Source organism: Podarcis filfolensis, assembly GCF_964270895.1.
Source record: "Podarcis filfolensis genome assembly, chromosome: 11".
Classification (NCBI taxonomy): Eukaryota; Metazoa; Chordata; class Lepidosauria; order Squamata; family Lacertidae; genus Podarcis; species Podarcis filfolensis.
Window position 1 is genome coordinate 28,763,351 of NC_139613.1, and position 21,023 is coordinate 28,784,373.

The 21,023-nt window shown below is 42.2% G+C and overlaps 1 protein-coding gene and 1 long non-coding RNA gene across 12 annotated transcripts in view; one reads left to right on the plus strand and one right to left on the minus strand.

Moving 5' to 3' along the window:
* Positions 1 to 5,713: 5,713 nt before the first annotated feature.
* On the minus strand, positions 5,714 to 10,377 carry LOC310745261. 2 transcript variants are annotated; one of them, XR_014540044.1, is made up of 3 exons: positions 10,261 to 10,377; positions 9,598 to 9,895; positions 5,714 to 5,728 (listed from the first exon to the last, which is right to left on the minus strand). It is a non-coding gene; the product is annotated as an uncharacterized lncRNA (long non-coding RNA). The 2 variants fall into 2 exon arrangements; XR_014540045.1 differs by lacking the exon at positions 5,714 to 5,728 and having other exon boundaries at positions 7,300 to 9,895.
* The window catches only part of ANKRD31 (ankyrin repeat domain 31), a 49,559-nt gene continuing 38,553 nt past the window's right edge, over positions 10,018 to 21,023 (plus strand). For 6 of the 10 annotated variants that reach the window (XR_014540026.1, XM_083577311.1, XM_083577316.1 and 3 more), the window contains exons 1-3: positions 10,018 to 10,344; positions 19,063 to 19,094; positions 20,938 to 20,981. Coding sequence is in view for 7 of the 10 variants with exons in the window: in XM_083577311.1 (XP_083433437.1) it covers positions 10,241 to 10,344; positions 19,063 to 19,094; positions 20,938 to 20,981 (180 nt within the window). In the remaining 3 variants the exon portion in view is untranslated. Of the gene's footprint in view, positions 10,345 to 10,742; positions 10,821 to 10,893; positions 11,185 to 19,062; positions 19,095 to 20,937; positions 20,982 to 21,023 lie in introns of those variants that run through there. The other 4 variants (XM_083577313.1, XM_083577314.1, XM_083577317.1 and 1 more) reach the window with 4 other exon arrangements.

Here is a 21,023-nt window from a genome sequence, read left to right on the forward strand (position 1 = left end):
AAACTGGAACAGTCACTTCCGGGTTTGCAGTGTTCGGGAGCCAAAATGTTTGAGAACTAAGCAGTTCAAAAACCAAGGTACGACTGTATAGGCTTTCACATGTACTCCTTCGCAGTACAGTGGTACCTCAGGTTAAGAACTTAATTCGTTCTGGAGGTCCGTTCTTAACCTGAAACTGTTCTTGGGGACTTCCGCTTGAGGTTCCACGGAAGATGGCCGACAATACCATCTCTACAGCTCCCACGAGGCAATTTAGAGGCTGAGATGGGAGTAATCAGCCTCCCAAATTCTTCCCGGTGTAAGGGAAGATGCAGTCTCATCCGCGGATGCCCAATAAACCACCCCCAAGTTCGTAAAGAAGGAGGGGGGGCACTGGATGGAAAGCCCCCAAGGGAGTTCCGATCTTCTGGACGCTGTCCCCGCGAGCGCACCAAGTTCCATTTTTTAAGATGAAAAATTAGATAAGTTTTGGACGTGCTTCAAGCGAAGAGGGGAAAATTAATCTGCCAATTAAGCCAGCCACTGAGGTGCCAAGAGTGACGGAGAGGAAGAAAGAATAACATCTAAGAATAACATCTAAGCCGGTACGTTGGAACGGAATGGAAAAGGAGGGGGGGTAAAGGGTTTTTTTTTACCACGATTTATTACAATACTTGACAACCTCTGCCACCCAGAAGAACCGTTTACATTATTTATAGCAAGTGAGATGGGAAAAAATAAACTGTGAAAATAACAATACTATATAACCAAGGCTTTTGTTTTTTGAAACGCTTGAAAGACGATAAAAGACTCTCCAAATATGGATATTAGAAAGGAGCCGGATCTCGCTAGCCGCTGGAAGGACTTCAAAAAACTTTGGAAAGACCGGGCTGCAGAGATAAATAGTCATAGGGGGAGGTGAGCTCTTAATTTGTTAATATATCTGCATTTCAAGTCTGACTTGGCAAATCTCCCCTGGAAAGGCTAATGTTTGATGCAATTGGTCTGTGAGAGAAGATGGTGTCTGCCAGTGGCAAAATGGACTTTTGGATTGATTTGGCATAAACACCAGCATGTGAGGATATACTGCAAACTATTGCTTACCAGCTGCAATAGTGGGAGAGTCAAGCATACTAATTTCACACAGAAGCATATCATTGTTTACTTCAACTCGCCTGTGGAAACAACTCAGAGGGCATGAAAGAAGGGAGGGAGGGTAACAACAGGAAGATTTAAAGGAACTATTGGAAACTCAAGGCAGTAGAGATATAAGATGATCAGAGCCCCACTGAACTTGAAGCATGGGAAGTCCCAATAAAAAATTATAATTTGGCGGAATATTTGGACTATATAATATGTATTTGTATAATTTGGAATATTTAATGTGATTTGATTGGATTGTTGAAATGGAAAATTTAATAAAAATTATTTTTAAAAAAGAAAAAAAACTGTTCTTAACCTGAAGCACCACTTTAGCTAATGGGGCCTCCCACTGCTGCTGCACCACCGGACAATTTCTGTTCTCATCCTGAAGCAAAGTTCTTAACCTGAGGTACTATTTCTGGGTTAGCAGAGTCTGTAACCTGAAGTGTCTGTAACCTGAAGTGTCTGTAACTCGAGGTACCACTGTACAAAGGAAAGCATTTACAGTTCCCTGGTCCCTGAGTCAAGTCACCACTTTGTCTTGTCTGGGTTTCATCCCACTATGGGGCAGGTAGGCATTGTGATTGAGATGGTTATTGTCGTGAGACTCTTGGAGGATATCACCGGTCATGAATCTTTGGGAAGGTCCTGCGGACGCAGGGCTGTACATCTATCTCGGGGATTAAGGTGAACTCACTAACCTCTCCTCTTAAACATCACTTCCCTGGGTCCTAAATGCCCTAAATTAGAACTGAGAAGACTGATACAACAATGTGATTTCTTATGAATTTCTAAAGTTATCACATTGAGCCAGTACATTGATACATTTATCAGTGAATTGCTAGACTTGATAATGTGCAGCAGAGGCTCTTTGTCTTTGCCTTGTGGTGTGGAGAGGCAGGGCTGGGCAGGGGAGGTCTCTCACCCCCCCCTTTCCAATTTCCCAGTAACACCATCACGGTCTTCCGTTGTGCCAGAAGTGGTTTTGTCATGCTGGCCACATGACCTGGAAAGCTGTCTGTGGACAGATGCTGGCTCCCTTGGCCTAAAAGCGAGATGAGCCGCACCCCCATAGTTGCCTTTGACTGGACTTAACTGTCCAGGGGTCCTTTATCTTTACCGACTGAATGCTTAAGAAGAAGCAGCAGCAACAACCCTATAATTTGCAGAAGATAAATATATGTTGTAATCAACACACCCAACTGTACCAAAGGTGTCCACTGTTGCTTGCCATTGATCTCTTGATTACCTGCTATTACTGTCTCCTTTGTTCCAGGTATTCAGTCATGCCCCATATCCTCTTTACACATTGCAAAACATGTTGCCCATTGGCTGGCTGATGATCTCTTGCCAAGACAACTGCAATCTTCCCTCAGGCCACCCATTCTGATTCCTTCCCTCATGTCTACCCATTTCTAGAAAGGTAGTTTATCAGTCCGTTGCAGTAAAAAAACAAAAGCCTTGTGGCACTTTAAAAACCAGCTCATTTTATTATAGCATAAGGCTTGGTGTACTAGAGCCCAATTTGTCAAACACATGATTGTAAGTAGTGGAGAGGCATTTGTAAGCAGTGGACTTTGTGGGGAATAAATGCAAGTACCAGGACACACCAGGGCAAAATTAAACTTCCTCATTTTCTGTATTAGTTGAGTTGAGTTCCAGGTATAGTCAATGAACAAAGTATGCCTGTCATCCACATGAATTCCCTTAAACATCAGTTGCAGCAGGAAGTAAGTTGGAGTTAAGCAACGCTTAAGCAACGCTTGTGTGGTGGCAATAATGGAGGAGCATTGCTAAGCAATTTCTGAAGTGAGAGGAGGTCTACTACAACATACTTTAATTACATCCATGCCTTATTGCTGCATACACCTACAATAATAATAATTGTTGCTGCTGCCCTGTGGCCAGTTCTTTCTGAGGTTAATGCTATTTTTCTCGGTTTCTTTACATCAAGCATCTGATGTTGGACTCACCTTGCAATGCTATCCTACAGTTACACCTGGTGGACAAAGACCAAATCACCGCTAAATCTCTTTGCACTGATGGAACACAAAGGCTCTTGGTGTGGTAAATTCAGGCTGCACAATTAAAGCTGACTTGGAGCTCTTGCAGAACACACCTGTCCCATCTCCACCCATCAGACCTTTTGCAATAAGGAAAGTGGTGGAGGAAATGCACTGGAAAGTGTGGGAGAACATTTGCTTTACACAAAGACATCTAATCTTCACAATATTAAATAAAAAATGCTAATTAAAGAGTCAGTACCATCTAATCGCTCCAATGAATGCTTGTTAAACAGGCCATCTGGAAGTTATATTGGTGTGACACCACTGGTGTGAACATGCAAAAATCCTGTCTGCTCAGAAGGGCCTCCTACCCCCCAAATTGCCATAATGTTACGTTAGCAAGAGGTTGTTTGCATTTTAAAATTCCAGTTGAAGCATCTGACGACTAACCCCATCTTCTTCCTCACTGTCCCCATAGCTTCAAAAGAGAATAACAGGATACTGACTAAAGACCTCTTCAGGTGTTAAATGGGGGGGCACTGTGATGATGTGAGGCTATGCATGCCAGACTCATCTTATTGGTTTGTGGGGGGGTTTCTTGTTTTCATTATGTATTTTGTGTTTTTATATTCCATTTTTATGCTGGGAACTGCCCTGAGATGTACGGATGAAGGTCAGTATACAAATGTAATATTAAAAATAAGTAGAAAGGTCTGAAGAGGGAGTTGTAAGTCTGTTCACCTGAACACGATTACAAGCCTCCCCTGATCAGGAACACAAGGCAATCAAAGTTCCTGCTCAAAGGGAAGCTTGTGAACATGCTTACATGCCCACCTCAGGCAGAGGACTCAATTCTACAGCCAATCGTGGCAGATAGCCATACAGTTGCCACAGTCTGGAAACACCTATCTCATATCAAGGTGTTCACATTTCACATTTTATTTCCTTGTGCACTCTAGCTCCATTTTGCTCCCTGTGTTGACCCCTCAGGGCATGGGCCTAACCGCTTGTGTTTAGAAATCACTAGGCACAATGATGTCTCTAGAACAGGGGCCCTCCATGTGTCGATAGACTGCAACTCCATTACCACTGGCCATTGGAAACGGGAGTCCAAAGTTCTCCACTCCTGCCTCTAAAGCAAACAAGGGAGAGCTTGTTGATGGGAACTCTGAGAAAATGGATCTTTACACAAACAGCCATTACTAACAGCAATAAGAGTGCAGATCAATGTCTTTGCAGAACCCCTTACAAATGTCTTTCCTCAGTGCTTGAGTCACAAAGGTCCACTTACAAGTTCTGCTGCTGTAACTAGGATGGCAAGGACATGTCAGCCCACACAGATGAGCATTGGAGGCTGGTGGGAACATGCTTTGTAAAAGTGTAAAAGAGTACTGGGAAATAATTTATAATGAACTGGGGAAAAATGTTTAAAAGCACTTTTTCAAAACAACAACAACAACAAAAACAGAGTCCTTTTTGTTGGGGATAATTCAGATGGAAATTCCCAGGTGTCAGAAAAGGTTATTTATGTATGCCACTACTGCGGCCTGTGTTTTGTTAGCCCAAAAATGGAAAACGAGCAAGGTCTCAACTAAAGATGAATGGCAACTTAAACTGATGGAATATGCGCAGCTTGCGGACCTAACGTATAAAACAGGAGAACAAGAAGAACATACATTTAAAGAAGATTTTAAAATGTTTCTTGAATATATGGGGGGAAATTGTGTACACTTGAAAACGTTGGCAGCATTCAGTTAAATTCAACAGTGTAAGTAAGTTTTGATGGATGTAATAATGGAATACGGAGTGGTTTAGTTTATATAAAATATGCAGGGATTTATGCTATGCAAACTGAACCATGGAAAGAGAAGGGAAGTCATTGATATTTTAAGGCTGTTTAAATGAACACACACACACATACTGCTTTTTCCCCCGGGGGGGACGCAAGGGTACGCATACCCTTAAACATTTTGTGAATCTAAGTTTGGCCTCATTGAGGGGCAGTATTTCAATGTGAGTAGGAAAATGAGAGTACCCTTAAACATTTTTTTAGAAAAAAGCACTGTGTGTGTGTGTGTACACACATACACACACGAGCATGCTTTGTAGTTCTACAACTCCACCTTCCACATATCTTTCAAGACTTGCTTAAGTTTGTCACTGCATAGCTTTAAAAATTAAATAACCTGCACAGAAGAGCCCATGCCACATTAGGATTAACCCATGTCAAATCAGGTGTGTAACCCTGCCCTTGTCCTAACTGAAATTTGATCCCAAGCACACTTGCTAAGGGAACAAAGCATTGGCTGGGTTGATGTTTTGCTCTTTAAATCTAGCTAAATTGGGATGTATCCAATGCTTGGGTGTGTATACACTGTGTGATCATTTGCATTCAGTGCTGGATACAAACACTTTTGTGGGTGCTGTACACATGACATCATTCCTATGTCATCCAAAGTGCATTCTGCAGGGGCTGTTTTAATCCATTTTGTGCTGAGAGTGCGCTTCTCAAGGGTTTGCTGTTGCCACAGAGAGTGTCCTATAGGTCACCAAGTGATGCTGCAGAGCTGTACCATTCCTCATCTCCTACCAGACTGCAACTATATTCCTACCAGACTTCCAGTATATTAAAAAAAAAAATGTGTGAAAAAATACTTTTTAAAAGCGAGGAACTGTGCGCGCGCGCATGTGTGTTTCCGCCAGTGCTTAGGGGGCATGGACACACTAATTAATGGACTAATTAATAGACTGCACAGATAGGTAACTCTTACTTCAGGCAACATTATCATATGAAGGTATGTACAATTGCGAAGCACCATGTACCAAAAAAGCCTGTGGGAAAATGAGTCCTGTGTGTTTCAAATTCTAGTGCATACGTGTCTTGCCCTTCCTCCCAAGGGAGCCCAGGGTGACAACATACTCTTAGTCCTTCTCAGAATACGCCCATTAATAAAAATAATAATGGAAATGACTAACTTACATCTGTTCTAACTCTGTTGGATACTATCTTTCAAGCAGGAGCATAGGGAGCTGCCTTATACTGAATCAGACCATTGGGTCCGTCTAGACTCTACACTAACTGGCAGCAATGGCTCTCCAAGCTTTCATGCAGGGACTCTCTTCTCCAGCCCCTACCTGGAGATGCTGTCAGGAATTGAACCCGGGGCTTTCTGCAGGCAAAGCAAATGCTCTACCCACTGAGCTACAGCCCTTCTCTCGGGCAATCACTTTCAAGCAGACTTCTCTAGTTACACACAACAGATGTGAAAGACAGAGGGGCATTTGCTATTAAGGACCACAAATATTAGTTGGGGACATGGGAAGTGGACCTAATTTCACTTGTAATACAGTGGTACCTCTGGTTAAGAACTTACTTTGTTTCAGAGCTCCGTTCTTAACCTGAAACTGTTCTTAACCACTTTAGCCTCCCACTGCCACACGATTTCTGTTCTCATCCTGAAGTAACGTTCTTAACCCGAGGTACTACTACCGGGTTAGCGGAGTCTGTAACCTGAAGCATTTGTAACCCGAAGCATTTGTAACCCGAGGTACCACTGTACTTGTGTAGCTAGCCGCTTGGGCACCTGGGGTGCAGGGTGTGCATGGGGGTGGGGCAGGGCGCCCGTGGGGGTGGGGTGAGGCGCCGCAGGGTGAGGCGCCCACAGCGCGGGGCAGGGCATGCTAGAATCCCAGTGTCCGAGCCACGTTCCTCTCTGGCACCCTGCAGGTCCGCGTTGCTTTTTCGAGCAGCATACAGCCTTCAGGAAGTCTACTTGCCACCTCCACATCAGCTGTAGGGCGGCTGAGAGGGAGGCAACTGGTGGATGCAAACCCCGCACTGCCCTTTCGAACAGCGCAGACTCAGAGCCTGTAGATGCCTGAGCCACCACCTCACTCCCAGGAGAGACACATGGCTTGGGCGCTCTGTAGGCCCCTTGTTAAGTGCTGCCCCCCACTATGCCTCTGATATAGCTGCCCTCTGTGTCAGTTGTTTGCTTTATTATTTACAGCTTGAAGTTTTTATACAGCAGTGCAGTGGAGCAGGGATGAAGCACTGACACTGATTTCCTGGGGTGCTTTGTGCCAATATTTTGCATGTCAAATAAGCAAGTTTTTCTCAGAGAGAAACCCACCAAATACCTGTAAGCTAAGCAGAAAAAGGTGCTGCTACTTTTATTTTGAGAAATTCCAAAATGCCTTCATTCTGATCAAAATGTTACACAATATTAAGCAACCTTTTGCATGCAGTCTTAGGCTGGGGGTCAGGGGAGAGAAAAGGTGGCTTAGTATTGAAACCATAGCCTACATTGGTCAAAACTTCATTTTTGTTATGTAGACTCAGAAGGATGTGGCTACGAGGCTTGTCATTTCAGAACATGCCACTATAGTATACTACTTAGTGAGGGGGTCAATGCCTCCCTAATATTTTTCAGCAAGCCATTCTGTAGTACACACATACTGCAAGTTATTCACACATCTGCTGTGTCACTATTGTGACATATAAATATAATAATAACATGGTAATGAAATAGAATTGCAATCAAATAGCAATTATTATAATTATATATCACCTATAGAAAAACAGAGTAGTTACCAACAGTGTTAACTGATTTTACTACTGCATTTTAAAATTGTTGTAACCTACCCTGTGACCTCAAAATGGTAGTTACTTGGGCTTTGTTTAAGGAAATAAATAATAGTGCAATCCTAGTCATGTCTGTCACAGAAATAAGTCCTATTGAATTCAAGGGACTGACTCCCAGGTAAGTGTGCTTAAGACTGCAGCTTGGTTAGTAGTTGTATGCCACTTTTCCGTATACATTACACTCAAAGTAGTTCAACAAAGCACAATAAAAGGCAGATCTGAAGATACAGAAACAGGGTAAAACCCTCTAGCCTGGGTGGTGAAAGGCAGTCAGAGAAGCTATTTCCTCTGGCCACAGTGGTCATACTTAAATATGGTTAATTTAAAAAAAACAACCCCGACAGAAATTGCATTGCACCTGCGGGATTTGATTATATGTTCTCTGTCACAGAGTATTTTGAGAAAACTTGAATTGTGCTGCTAGAGTTGAAATCATTTCAACCATTTGAAGAAATACTTAGGACAGAACTAATATTTCAAATGGAGCTCAACATTTTGCCAACGTTTTGGTTTTGAGATTTTTTTTGGTTTGGCAGGGTGTGCTGGAGGAGACTCTTGAGAGTCCCATGTACTGCAAGAAGATCAAACCTATCCATTCTTAAGGAAATCAGCCCTGGAAGGACAGATCGTGAAGCTGAGGCTCCAATACTTTAGCCACCTCGTGAGAAGAGAAGACTCCCTGGAAAATACCCTGATGCTGGAAAAGATGGAGGGCACAAGGAGAAGGGGACGACAGAGGACGAGATAGTTGGACAGTGTTCTCGAAGCTACCAGCATGAGTTTGACCAAACTGCGGGAGGCTGTGTAAGACAGGAGTGCCTGGCGTGCTCTGGTCCACGAAGAGTCGGACACGACTAAACAACAACAACAAACAGTTTGATAGTTGTTTGGCAGACAGAAAATTAGTCTAATTTCCATGCCACTAAAGGCTCTACCTTCTAAGTTTCTGCCTTCCAAGTGCTCTAGAGTATCTAAAGGCAGGGAGATGATTATAGGTGTGGAACTGGTTTTATTTTAATTTTTATATATAGCTGGAACAAATGTAGGAAAAAGAAAGCCCTGAGTTAACCTGAGGGAAGCTGAAGTTCACAATCTGCATACAGTATACTAGGGAAGTCCATGTGTGGTTACCAGGCAAGGACTTTTCTACAAGTTTGCATGTATATTTGTTTTTTATACTGAAGAAAATAAAATATTTTACAAATAATACAAATGATGATTGCTCCAGGTTAAGTGGATTAGGGTAAATGCTTGAAGTCCAAAGTATTTTGTTATGCATCCAGATTCTAGCAATAAAATCTGACATTAGGCCAATGCACACAATCTGTTTCTGAGTTTCTTTTTCAGTAATCCACCCATACTGAATTGAGGTGTGGTAAACTAGTGGCGTGAATCAGCTACGGCAAATATAAGCTGTTGACTGCATTTTCTCAAAAAAATGCATGGCACATGAAGAGATGACTTATGATTCATAAACCATCTCTTCACATAACCAGTTTGCCGTAGCTACAGCAAAGTTATGAATAAAAAAGCTTATGTGCTTTTATGCAGAAACTGAGCAGGGGAATGATTTCAGGGCATAAATAAGAGGGATGTGGGGGTAAAGGCTTTGCCTGTTTAGGTCATGTAGCTGTTCAAGGAACAGAAGCTATGCTCCAAAACTGTGGCAACGTTTGATGCGCAGGGAACAGAAGATGTGAATGAAAAGGAAAGCGTGGAAGTGATTTTTTTGAAATTAAAATACAAGGTACTGGCCTACATCCAGTTTACCTGCAAATCAGCCCTGTGTCCCTGAACGCATTTAACTCCCTATTAAATGCATACCTTTTTAATTGTATTTCAGCAGCGGAAGTTAAGATTCAGAAATCTTGCCAAGTGATCTCTCTCGGCTGGCAATCGTCCCCGTGTTCTGCCCAGCTAATGGGTAGCACTTTCTCATCTCTTACTCGTTTGTAATTTATTTGTTTTCGTTATAAGCGGCCGCCTTGCACAGCTACCTCTTTATCGTGTTTTTAATAGTCTTTTGGGAGCCGAGCAGAGTGACTGGGCAAACTCAGCCAGATGAGTGGGGTATAAAATCATCATCATCATCATCCCAAGTCCTTTCCTCCTGTAAGGTGCTCTGGAAAACAGCAACAACGACATGTAAAGTAACTAAATAAATACGTGTTTTCGGATGCCCTTTCGCTTGACACTCTCACCGCCCACCCGCCCCCCAATTCCCGCACGATACACGCTCCTTGCCTTAGTCAGGGACCAGGATCTTGCGCGGAGGACTACGACCCCCGAAATGCACCGGGCCTCCCCTCAGAGAGTTTCTAGGGGCGGAAGTGTTGCCTGAGGAGAAGGCGGCTTTCGGTTGGGCCGGGGGCCCTGTGGTCGTTTGCAAGGAGGGGGAATTGGCTTCGGGCAAAGAGCAAAAGTCCCTGAGAGGGAGTTGGGGGGGTGAGGGGCGTAAGTAGCAGCCATGTCGGAGGGAGGCGGCACCTGCGAGACCGACAGCGATGAGACGATAGTGGAGGGTTCTGTCCCTGAGAGCGACGGGGACGAAGAGGAGCTGCTTGCCAGGAGGTGACAAACACACACACACACACACACACACACACACACACACACACACACGTTACAATTAGTTGTGCAAACACTTCACAGAGGCGTCACAAGTCACCCTCTGGGGCTGCCTGTAAGTGTTTGAATACTGGCAAAGGGCGTGTGGCTACTCAGAAGTAAGCCGCTCTGAGTTCAGTGGGGCTTGCTCATCTGGTATAGGATTACAGTTGGTCCTGTAATAAAGGCCTCCCGTTGACCAGGATATGCCAGTTGCTTCTGTTACTCATTCAGATGCATGGTAAAATTAATGGTGTGTGTGGCCCTTCCGCCCATATAACCGTGCTAAATGACTGCCTACTCTCTCCTCCACATAACACCCCAAACTGAAAACAAAAGCCGCTTAAGGTCCTAAGCATACAACCACCCACCCCTGGGATTTCAATGTGCTTTTTTTAGGTCCCTTATTTGGAAACATAGTCTTCAGTCAAACGGTTCAGGTAGGGTTCACTATAAAAATGGCAATTAAGGTTCACTGAAGGTGTGTCTCGCAATCCTTGCCTCCTCAAGTTCAGTTAACGAATACAAAAGAAGGAAAGGGGTTGTGAGATCAATGGTGTTGGGGGCACAGGCAGCCGGTGCAATCCCTCTCCCAACACCACACGTCACTATTTCACAAATAACAGTATGTCTTGTGAACAGGGCTTCTTTATCAAGCTCCTGAATCTATATGGAGTGGCAAAATCTCAGAGGTTTTTGGCAAGGCCTGAGCTACTAACCTCTCTCTTACCTTTACCACACTGCAGTGGAAATGTGCTCTAAATACCACATTTCCTTAAAACTTTCATATCAGTCTAGCTACTGGTAAGTTCTTGGCAGGAGTAAACCCAGCATATCCTCCCTTTTAAATAAATAAGTAAATGATATACAAATATTTGGTTCTCAAGAAACAGGAACATAGTTTTCTTTCTTTTCCCCCGTAAGATTTTATTAAAACTTTTTTTGTGATACAATAAAACAAAAGGAATGAACCTAGATAAAAACAAAGAGAAAAGAAAATGCAGAGTCCTGACTCTTAACCAGTGCTTTTTTCAGGGGGTGTGCAAGGGTACACAGTACCAGCACCTCTTTTTTAGTTGTGTGGCACTTATTGTAATATCTTCATGGTGAGTACCAGCACCTATTTATCTAGGAAAAAAATCATTGCTCTTAACCCTTATCTCACCTGGGAGCTCTCCTGTCTTCTTCCAGTCACTCACCCTGGGAGGTCTTCCCTTCCCTGGCTCTTATCCAGGGTCCTTCCACCCATCCATAATCTTCAAGTGTGTGTAATCCTGAACCCCAATAACAGCCCAGAGCAGAGGACATCATAGTAAAGAGAGGGAGAGAGAAGAAAAAAGAAGAGACGTATACAGTGGTACCTCGGGTTAAGTACTTAATTCATTCCGGAGGTCCGTACTTAACCTGAAACTGTTCTTAACCTGAAGCACCACTTTAGCTAATGGGGCCTCCTGCTGCCGCCACGCCGCTGGAGCCCAATTTCTGTTCTTATCCTGAAACAAAGTTCTTAACCTGAAGCACTATTTCTAGGTTAGCGGAGTGTGTAACCTGAAGTGTATGTAACCCGAGGTACCACTGTATAAGAAGAAGAAAAAAGTAGAGAAAAAATATAAAGGACTTATGATTTTCTGTTTGTCAGTTACATAGAAGAAATTATTTATCCTGTGTTGTCTGCTTACATTCCCAATCTCCTGAGGTAGAATGTAAAATGCATCCAGTCAGATATCCAAATGATAATTTCAAAAACAAGAGCTTTCTTCAAACAAGGATTCCTGGGATTCAGACTAGGATAGTGGTATTTTAAGAATACCAGTGAATGGCAATTAATAACTAAATTACCTTTTAGTTTGTGCACAAGTAGTAAAGGGGTGGAATTTTTGTTTTATTTTTAAGTGTAACTTATGTGAGAATGTTCCAGGTTATTTTAAAGAAGTACATATTTGCATAGGATAGTGAGAACAGTTACATAAGTATGAATTTTACTAATCCTGAGGGTGTCGTTACTGAAGAATGTTGGATTATGTTAACTGAGGAATGTAATTAACTATGTTATCCATTTTCATAGAATCATAGAATTGTAGCGTTGGAAAGGACCTGAGGGTTATCTAGTCCAACCCCCTGCAATATAGAAACCCTGCCCACACCCGTCCCTGGGTGGACTTGAACCACCAACTTTCTTGTTAACAGCCAGATGCACTGACCCATTGCACCACTGGGGGGTCATCATTTTTTCAAAAAGAAACAAGTTATGTACTTCATGCAAATATGAAACAAACAAATAAATTTGCTGCTTTGCATGAAAAGATATATATTTCATTTCTGTATGCCTTGTAAAACATGGAATTGTGTAGACTAGTGCCTGCTGTCCTGGTTTAGGTACTGTATCTATGCATGTCCTTTTATTAAATTACACTCTTGGAAATATCAGAGTTTGAAGACAGTGTGCAGGTGGACATTTGTTTGTTCTTATGTAAAAAACTGAGTCATAATTCCATTTGGAAGTGGCATTGATCCATTATTTGAATATTGAGCTAGATTTAGTTTATTAATGTCAAATCCAGATCCAGCAGAACTTTATTTTGACCAAATTCTGCTATTAGGATAAATATAGCATAGTTTTATGATAAATATAGCATACCTTGAATCATAGACTTGAATCATAAATTCATAGAGTTGCAAGGGACCCTTAGGATCATCTAGTCCAACTCCCTGCAATGCAGGAACATTCAGATGTGCCTTATGGGGATCAAACCTTCAACCATGGCATTATCAGCAGCACGCTGTAATCAACAGAGCTACTATATGTGTTAAAATTCACATATTCATAGATTGGTTCATGATTAAAATATTTTAATTAGATTTTTTTTTTACTTTCATCACCTAATCAGGACTAACCCAAGGCAACTTGCTTCTTGAGGCAAATGCTAAAGATAGTGCCCTCTGCATTCTACATGCAGAAACCAATTGATAGGCAGTTCAATCTTACTTTATTATGAACTAACAAGGTGCGTGTTTTACTGCACTACAAGACAGCAGGCTACAATAGGGAGTGCAGGGCAGTATGTGGGGCACATGCAGCTCTTTCCTCCAACACTGTGGTGCCGCTTGCTCACTGCTCCACCTGGTGTCTTTTCACTTCCCACTCAAATGCTGTAAAGCAACAGCGGCACCATAGCTACTACCACCACCAACATGTATCATGTGAGCAGAGCAATACATATGTGATGCCTGCTGGAATGCCTGCTCACCTCATTAGGGGTAGGGGTGCCAACTTTAATAAAATATTGGGGGGGCAGGTAAGCCGCGCCCTGCATAATTGATCATAACACTGGGCAACAATTTTTTTACTTTTTGAATGTTGTCTAGATTTCTACAACTGATTTAGGGTATTTTTGCACTGCTGAATCAGGAAATGGCATCCGTTTCTCTCCATCAGGTCAGGTTTTTGTGCTATGTTGATTTGAAAAAAATCAAATCTTGTGACAAAATCAATTACATTTTTGTGGCATTATCAGCTGATTTTTGTCAACACATATCATCCTAAATATGTTTTTAAGAGAAAAAAATGTTTTTCCAACAACATATATTGATTACCTGATAGAAACATCGATTACTGTAAACTGAATGGTGGGAATTGATAAAGGTAAGTACACGTAAATTGCATGTTGCTTCACCTTTTTTCAAACATCAGGGCTTGAACTTCCGTTTCTTGGAACTCCTGGAATGCTCAGCGGCAGGAAGGTCTTTCTTCAGAGTCCAACAGTAGTCAGCCATCATGACTGCGTCCCAGTGACCCTGATACCTGGTCTCCATCTCTTTCATGTCCTGATGGAATCTCTCCCCCTGCTCGTCACTCATTGAACCCAGGTTCTCAGGAAACCGGTCCATATGTGAAAATAGGTAGTGCATCTTGATGCTCATGTTGCAGCCCAGGTTTCTGAAAGCAGTCAGCATGTTGTTGACAAGTTCTGCGTAGTTTCTGGCCTTATTGTTGCCAAGAAAGTTCTTCACTGCCAGAACAAATGCCTTCCACGCTTCCAGTTCCACTTCGTTCATTGAGTTTCCGAACTCTGGATCTCTGATGAGCTGACAGATCTGAGGACCGTCAAAGATGCCAGCTTTCAACTTCTCCATGATCAATCCTGGAAAAGCCTGGCACAAGTAAGTGAAGCAGTCACCATCCTTGTCCAGAGCCTTGGTGAACTGCTTGATTAAGCCGAGCTTGATGTGCAGCGGTGGGAAGAGTATTCTGTCTCTGTCCACCAGAGGGTCGTTGATGACGTTCCTTTCTTTGCAAGGCACCAATTCCTCCCACACAGGCCAGTCCTTCGTGTAATGCTGAGCACGGTCCCTACTATCCCACATGCACAGAAAACATGGGTACTTGGTGAAGTCAGATTGTTGTCCCAACAAAAAGTTCACCATCTTCAGGTCAACACAAATAAACCACTTATGCTGATCATAACCAATTTTCTCCAGCACATACTTCACCGCTTCATAGTTCTCCTTCAGTGTACTCGAGTGAGCCAGGGGTATAGAGGCAAACTGGTTGCCGTTGTGTAGCAGAACACATTTCAGTGATCGCTTGCTGCTGTCAATGAACAGTCTCCAATCTTTGGGTTCGTACTGTGGCACTCCAAGCTTGAGCAGAAGCTGAGCAATATCTGCACAGTACACCAAGTCCTTCTCTTCTGAGAAAAAACGGAGGTACTCTTGATGCCTGTTGCGGAAGAAGCTGAAGCGAGCACTGTCAGAGAGGAGGGTTTTTTCCTTCAATCTGGATGCCAACAGTTCGGCAGAGTCCTTTGACAATTCTTCGTGGGACGGCTGCCCCATTAACTTAGTTTTGATCCCCCAACTTTATGCTTTGCTGCACCAATTTATGGAAGATTTCGAGGTTTTATGACTTCAAACTGATTCCTTTTCGACATAATCACCCAGAACTATCAGACCTGAATACTTCTTGTCATTAAAATAATCATTTCCAATCAAAACAATTATTTGACATGGCATTTTACCCCCACCAACTTCTTCTAAAATGCTCCACACAAGCGTACATGTGAACAAAAATGTAAAAAAACGACATGTGGCCATAGCTCAAAAACTTGACCTGATTGAGCAAAACCAATGTGCTTTTTGGATTCAGCGCATCAGATTTGTCCTAAATCAACTGAAAAAACGCAGACAACAAATTTGTTGTTGACCAGTGTAATATGTGGCACATGCATACCATTTGAATGCCAATGTCCATCAACGTGGGGCAGCCCCCCCGATATTTTATTGCGAAGAGCAAAGGGACATCGACCCCAAGGAGTTGGCTCCTATGATTATGGGTATTTCCCATCATTGCTGCCTCTGATATGTTGGGAAACATCTCACTTGCCCAGTCCAGCAACAAGCAAGCATCACTACTGGTGGGTTGCTGGCTCAGTAGGATAGGAATGGTGGAGGGGGGAGGACCCTGGGGAGTGGTTGTGGGGGCTACTCACACCCATGGCACCTCCTGCCTGGGTTGGTTGTATAGCTGTCAACTTTTCCCTTTTGCGAGGAATCCTATTTGGAATAAGGGAATTTCCCTTTAAAAAAGGAAAATGTTGACAGCTATGGTTGGTTGTCTCAATCTAATGGTAGGGCTGGGGTTTTTTTAATCTAATGCATAAAAAAGTTAGCTGTGATCAATGTGTTGTAGCGGAAGAATAAGAACCTCCTCCCCCACAGCTGAAAATAGTAGCAAAAGACACAGTGGAGAAATGGATCTGAAAGAGCAAGATTCAGGAGATACTACATTATATACGGTATATAGGATAAGATAAATTCCTTTTAAATACAAGAGAGATAGCATCTCTTGTTCCAAGCTGGGGCAGGTTATTGTGTTCACCACTCAGGTGTGGCTTCTTTTAATAATAGAAATATTGAACAGGGAAGATTTATTACTATAGGTTCTGTATTAAATATCAGATGGTATGACATCTGTTAATGTGTTCAAGGGTGTAAGCAGATGTTTTCTGCGTTACATCTGCCAGAAATTGCATCAGAATGAATGGATGTACTTACAAGCAGGGTTTAATTAAAATCAGAAAATTATGACATTAATCCAATAATTACAACTTTCATCTAAAAATCACCTGATCATCTAATTTTGCAATTTTTCATGCAATATAACTCATCAAATGTGTTGGGCTGTTGGAATCCTTTAGATTTTGCAGTTGCATAATTATGTTACTTAATCTTAATTACAGGTTGTTAAGTACAAAATGTACATTGTTCCAATCTGTCCTGGTTCCTTCAGTCTCCTCACCTGGTTGCTACTGATTCCTTCAAACCTTGCTAAGCTTCACTTAGACTTACAGTCTAAAGATGATGCTTTCTCATTTTTCTGTCTTGGTTTCCTTAACTGACAACTCTAATAAGTATTCTTCAAGTCATCAATATAATCTGATCTTCATAGAATCAAGGGAACCATGGCTTTAACAAATTGCCTGGTTGTAGCCCTTATCCACCCAAGAATTCCATGTTGGCCAGTGAGCAAGCTGGTGGAGGATGGATGGAACTCATGAGAGAGCCCTTCTCTGTCAGTCCACTTTGTTTCTGTTCTAGCCATGAGAGAAGAAAAGCCCCTTCCTATGGAAATTCATCTGAAAATGCACAGTGCTAACCTCTTAGCAGACTGATGACTTTTGTGGGTTTATTTCCAAGGCTGAATTAACAACCATGCAGAGACATAACAAAGAAAGATCTGCCGTTGAAACCAAGAACTGTTTAGTTGAGATTCTTGCATTGCAGGGGGTTGTACTAGATGACCCTTCCAGCTCTACAATTCTATGATTATATATTATCTTCTTCCCGCTGAATGTTCTGGCTGCTGCTGTCACGGTCCCCTCCTCCTCCCGTTGATAGATGCTGTCTATGGCTTGTTGCCTGACGCAAGAGGTGGTTGCATTTCTTCCATCTCTGGTACTCCACTGTGGTGTGGTTTCTTTCCCTGCTCAATCACCTGCCCACTCACTACCACCGCCACATCTTCCTGAAAAAGAAAGTGCTTGCAGCTGGATGCCTGTGATGGAAGCAAACAGTATAATGCTCCCACCTCAGTCAACTGGCTGTGGGCTGCTTCATTCCCCAACAGGTGGAGGAAGCAGTAGTTAAAGCATAAGCCAGCACGGAGTAGCAGGATGATATTCTAGCATTTGCTTTGCTGGAATACTGTGGGCACACATACACACAGAGAGCTCAAAATGCATCCACAGTGCTTTGTGTTTCTTTTTATATTTTGCCCTTACATGCTTGTTACAGAAGTGATAGAGAACAGTTCACTTCATATTTATAAAATGATTTTAATGGACATGAATAAGTACCTCACTCCTTTGCAGGAGTAAGTAAAACCAGAATGCCTTATTTTTCTTTATCAGGTCTGAATCTTGCAAATTAATTTCTAGATATCACCATAACAGGCTATTTAGAAATAGAGAAGCTACATTTTCAGAGGTCATGTGTTTAGGTCATGGAGCAGGAATTCTAACAGCTATCTCAGTGCTAGATGGCTTTTTGATTGCAACTTTGCCTTCAGTTTTGCCTTGAGCATGTGCCCTTTGTGGGTTGTTATTTTTTAACTGTTTCTGTATTCTTCCTCTGTATTCCTAATCACACACATTTTATTCAGAAGGAAATTCACCATGCTAACCTGTTTCTCAGATACTGAGAAAAATATACGGACAAACTCAGTGCTTTTTGTCTTGTGGTGTGCACTGATATGCAGTACCAGCACCTCCATCCCCCTCAGAGCCTTGCACCTTTCCCCCAAAGCCCAGGAAGCTTCTGCCTGGCTTAGGGAAGGAGGCATTATGTTCTGGCAGGGTCTGAGAGCCCTCCCACCTCCTTCCTAAAGCTTGCCCAGTTTTGGGAAGGAGGCAGGAGGGCTGCAGGATCCCTCACACCCCCCCTTCTCAAAGCCTGGGAAGCTTCTGGCCAGCTTAGGAAGGGAGGTGCAATGCTCTGGCAGGGTCTGAGAGCCCTCCCTTGTAGGCTGAGTACTAGCACCTTTTTTCTAGAAAAAAAGCACTGGACAATCTACATCTTTCATTGAACAGCCCAAGCTTCAGGACTGTAGTCAGAGAGATGGCAAAGGAGGGCTCTCGGACCCTGCCAGAGCAATGTTTTGTTATCAGCAATAAAAAGATAATGATAGATTTGAGGCTTTAGTTTTTTTATTTGAGTAAGAAATAACATCATTTTTCTAAAGCCATACTGGTAATTTGCATGTGTCATTATATCAGCCACCTGTCACGCACCACCAAGTGCAGAATTGGATGGAAAAAAGTTAGAACTGATTATTTTTTTACAGCCCAATACTGTGCATGTTTGCTTGGTAGTAATGCCTACTATACTCATTGGGACTTACTCCCAAGTAAATGTGATTACAACTGTAGCCTTAGTCTCCCTGATTTCAACTTTTAAAGTTTTAGATAACATACGTATGTTTTGTTTTAGAAATAGTGCCTTTTAAGCACTTTAGAAATCCTGATGATTTCATGCATTTGTGTGCAACAAATTGTTTCCATACATTCATCATTATATCACCTACAAATAAGTGTGAAGGATCTGAGTAAAACAGAGATTACAATCAAGCCTAAATCACCCAAACATGCAAAGTTAATTAATGTTATCTGTTCTTTTCCTTTCTAGAGCTATGATAAACTGTCCCATCAGTGTTACAGGTATTTGCCAACTTGATCATTCACCAGCTGCTACTGTACATGGATGATACAAGCTTTTTATCTGCATGTTTATGTAATGGAGAGTAACTTGTTTAAGTATAGTTATTACACAGAAAATAGTTATTGCAGAAAATATCAAACAGATGTATCTATATACAGCACAGTAAGGAACTAAATGGCTTTTGGAGTTTCAGTCTCAGAAAGGAGTTTGTAATTGGCCTCCCACTGTTACTTTCTGTGCAGTGGTTTTACCTAATGCCTATTAGCGTGGTCACTTAGAACTTCACAAGGCAGTGCAGTCCATTAAGAGGAAGGTTACCTAAATCCATTGTGAAATGATTTCTTCCTCCCTCCCACCCTGCCCTCATATTGCATCCCATAATTCTGGATTTGAACTAAATTGCCAGAGCAGAAGACTCATATATAGATCACCTGGAGGTACCTGTTCCCATAAGCCCTATTCAGGTTAAATAGGGCTTAAACGAGGGAGGGGTTACATACACAACCCACCCCCAATATATACATCCATTTCAGGCCCACCATTTAGCACCATTTGAAGGAGGATTCTAAGTGCATTTGGGTGAATGTGCTTACAAACTTCCCTGCGATCAGGACCCTTGATAATGCAGAGCTCCTAATCAAGAGAAGAATTGTAAGCACACTCACTCGTAACATTCCCCCTTCAGACTTTCATGCCGAACATGGGAAGTTGTGAAGTGGAACAGGTGCATATGGGGACATTGGGAGAGCGCCATGAGCCAAACATCTAAATAGTGCTGTAGCTGCCTTAGGACAAAGAGAACATACTTTCAAGTTCATAATTACTTTCATTCAAGGTTAGATGTTAAGCAAAATAACATACAAAAGAATGTTGGTGAATAAAATGGGAAAGTCTGCAATTTGTAAGTTTTATAATGGATTTCACAAAGTACTTCGAGACTTAATGAGATTCAACCATCTTTGGCTGCAGGAAGATCTTATTTCATATAGCTATATAAAAATGTACACACTGCCTTTTTAGTACACATATTTTGCACAAGACTGATTACTTCTATTAAAATCACAATGTAGAAAATAGCAACAATAGTAGAAATATAATAAACACAATATATCAACCACACATTAAAGGTATGCCAGTGACACCAGCGAACTTGTGAAAGGTTCCTGTTGTTATCCCTTTCAAAATAGAAAAGCCATCCATCAGGTCCAAATTAGATGTTACATAGAAATTCCATGATTGACACTCTCCATGCCTTTTTCTTTCTTAAGAAATGAAAGTCCCAGTTTGCTTGGGGATCAGTCCTTGTGGGGAAGTCTAACCCTTTGCCCCTGTTGTCAGTGGTCAGATCCAAATCACCCTCCCCCCAGAAGGTGCTATTAGTCATAGAGGGGGAAATGTAGAGGCACATAAATTGTGCCTGTAAAGGGCAAACTAGACACATTTTTTTGGTTATGTAAATAGCAGCCACAGGCAAGCTTGAGCAGTCTTGGGGCCATAGAGAGTCCATAGTCCTGATGACAGTTACCTCTCTGAAGCTGCTATTTGTATTTCAAGGGATGCTTCCACTGGTGCAAGGGGAAGCTTCTGGATACAAGTTCTGCTTGTTAAGTTACAGATTAATTTTAGATGACACACTAGGTATAAAGTCAATAGAAGCTTTATTGTGAAGGGAGGCTATGCTTTCCTCATAGGTGGTCAGAAGCTCTTTTCCCTTCAGTTCCAGGATGGCTAAATTTGGTATTTACTGTTTCCCCTCAAAGACCATACTATGTTTTAAAGGATATTCAAAGTGATATGCATTGAAAATAAAGTTTAAAATTCACTTATTTGCTGTTGTTTTAGGTTTAGATTCTGAAGTGGCTGGATTTCTGGAAACAGACAGAAATGTAGGTCTGTTAGTGTCCCCCTCCCCCCCAATTGTAACTATA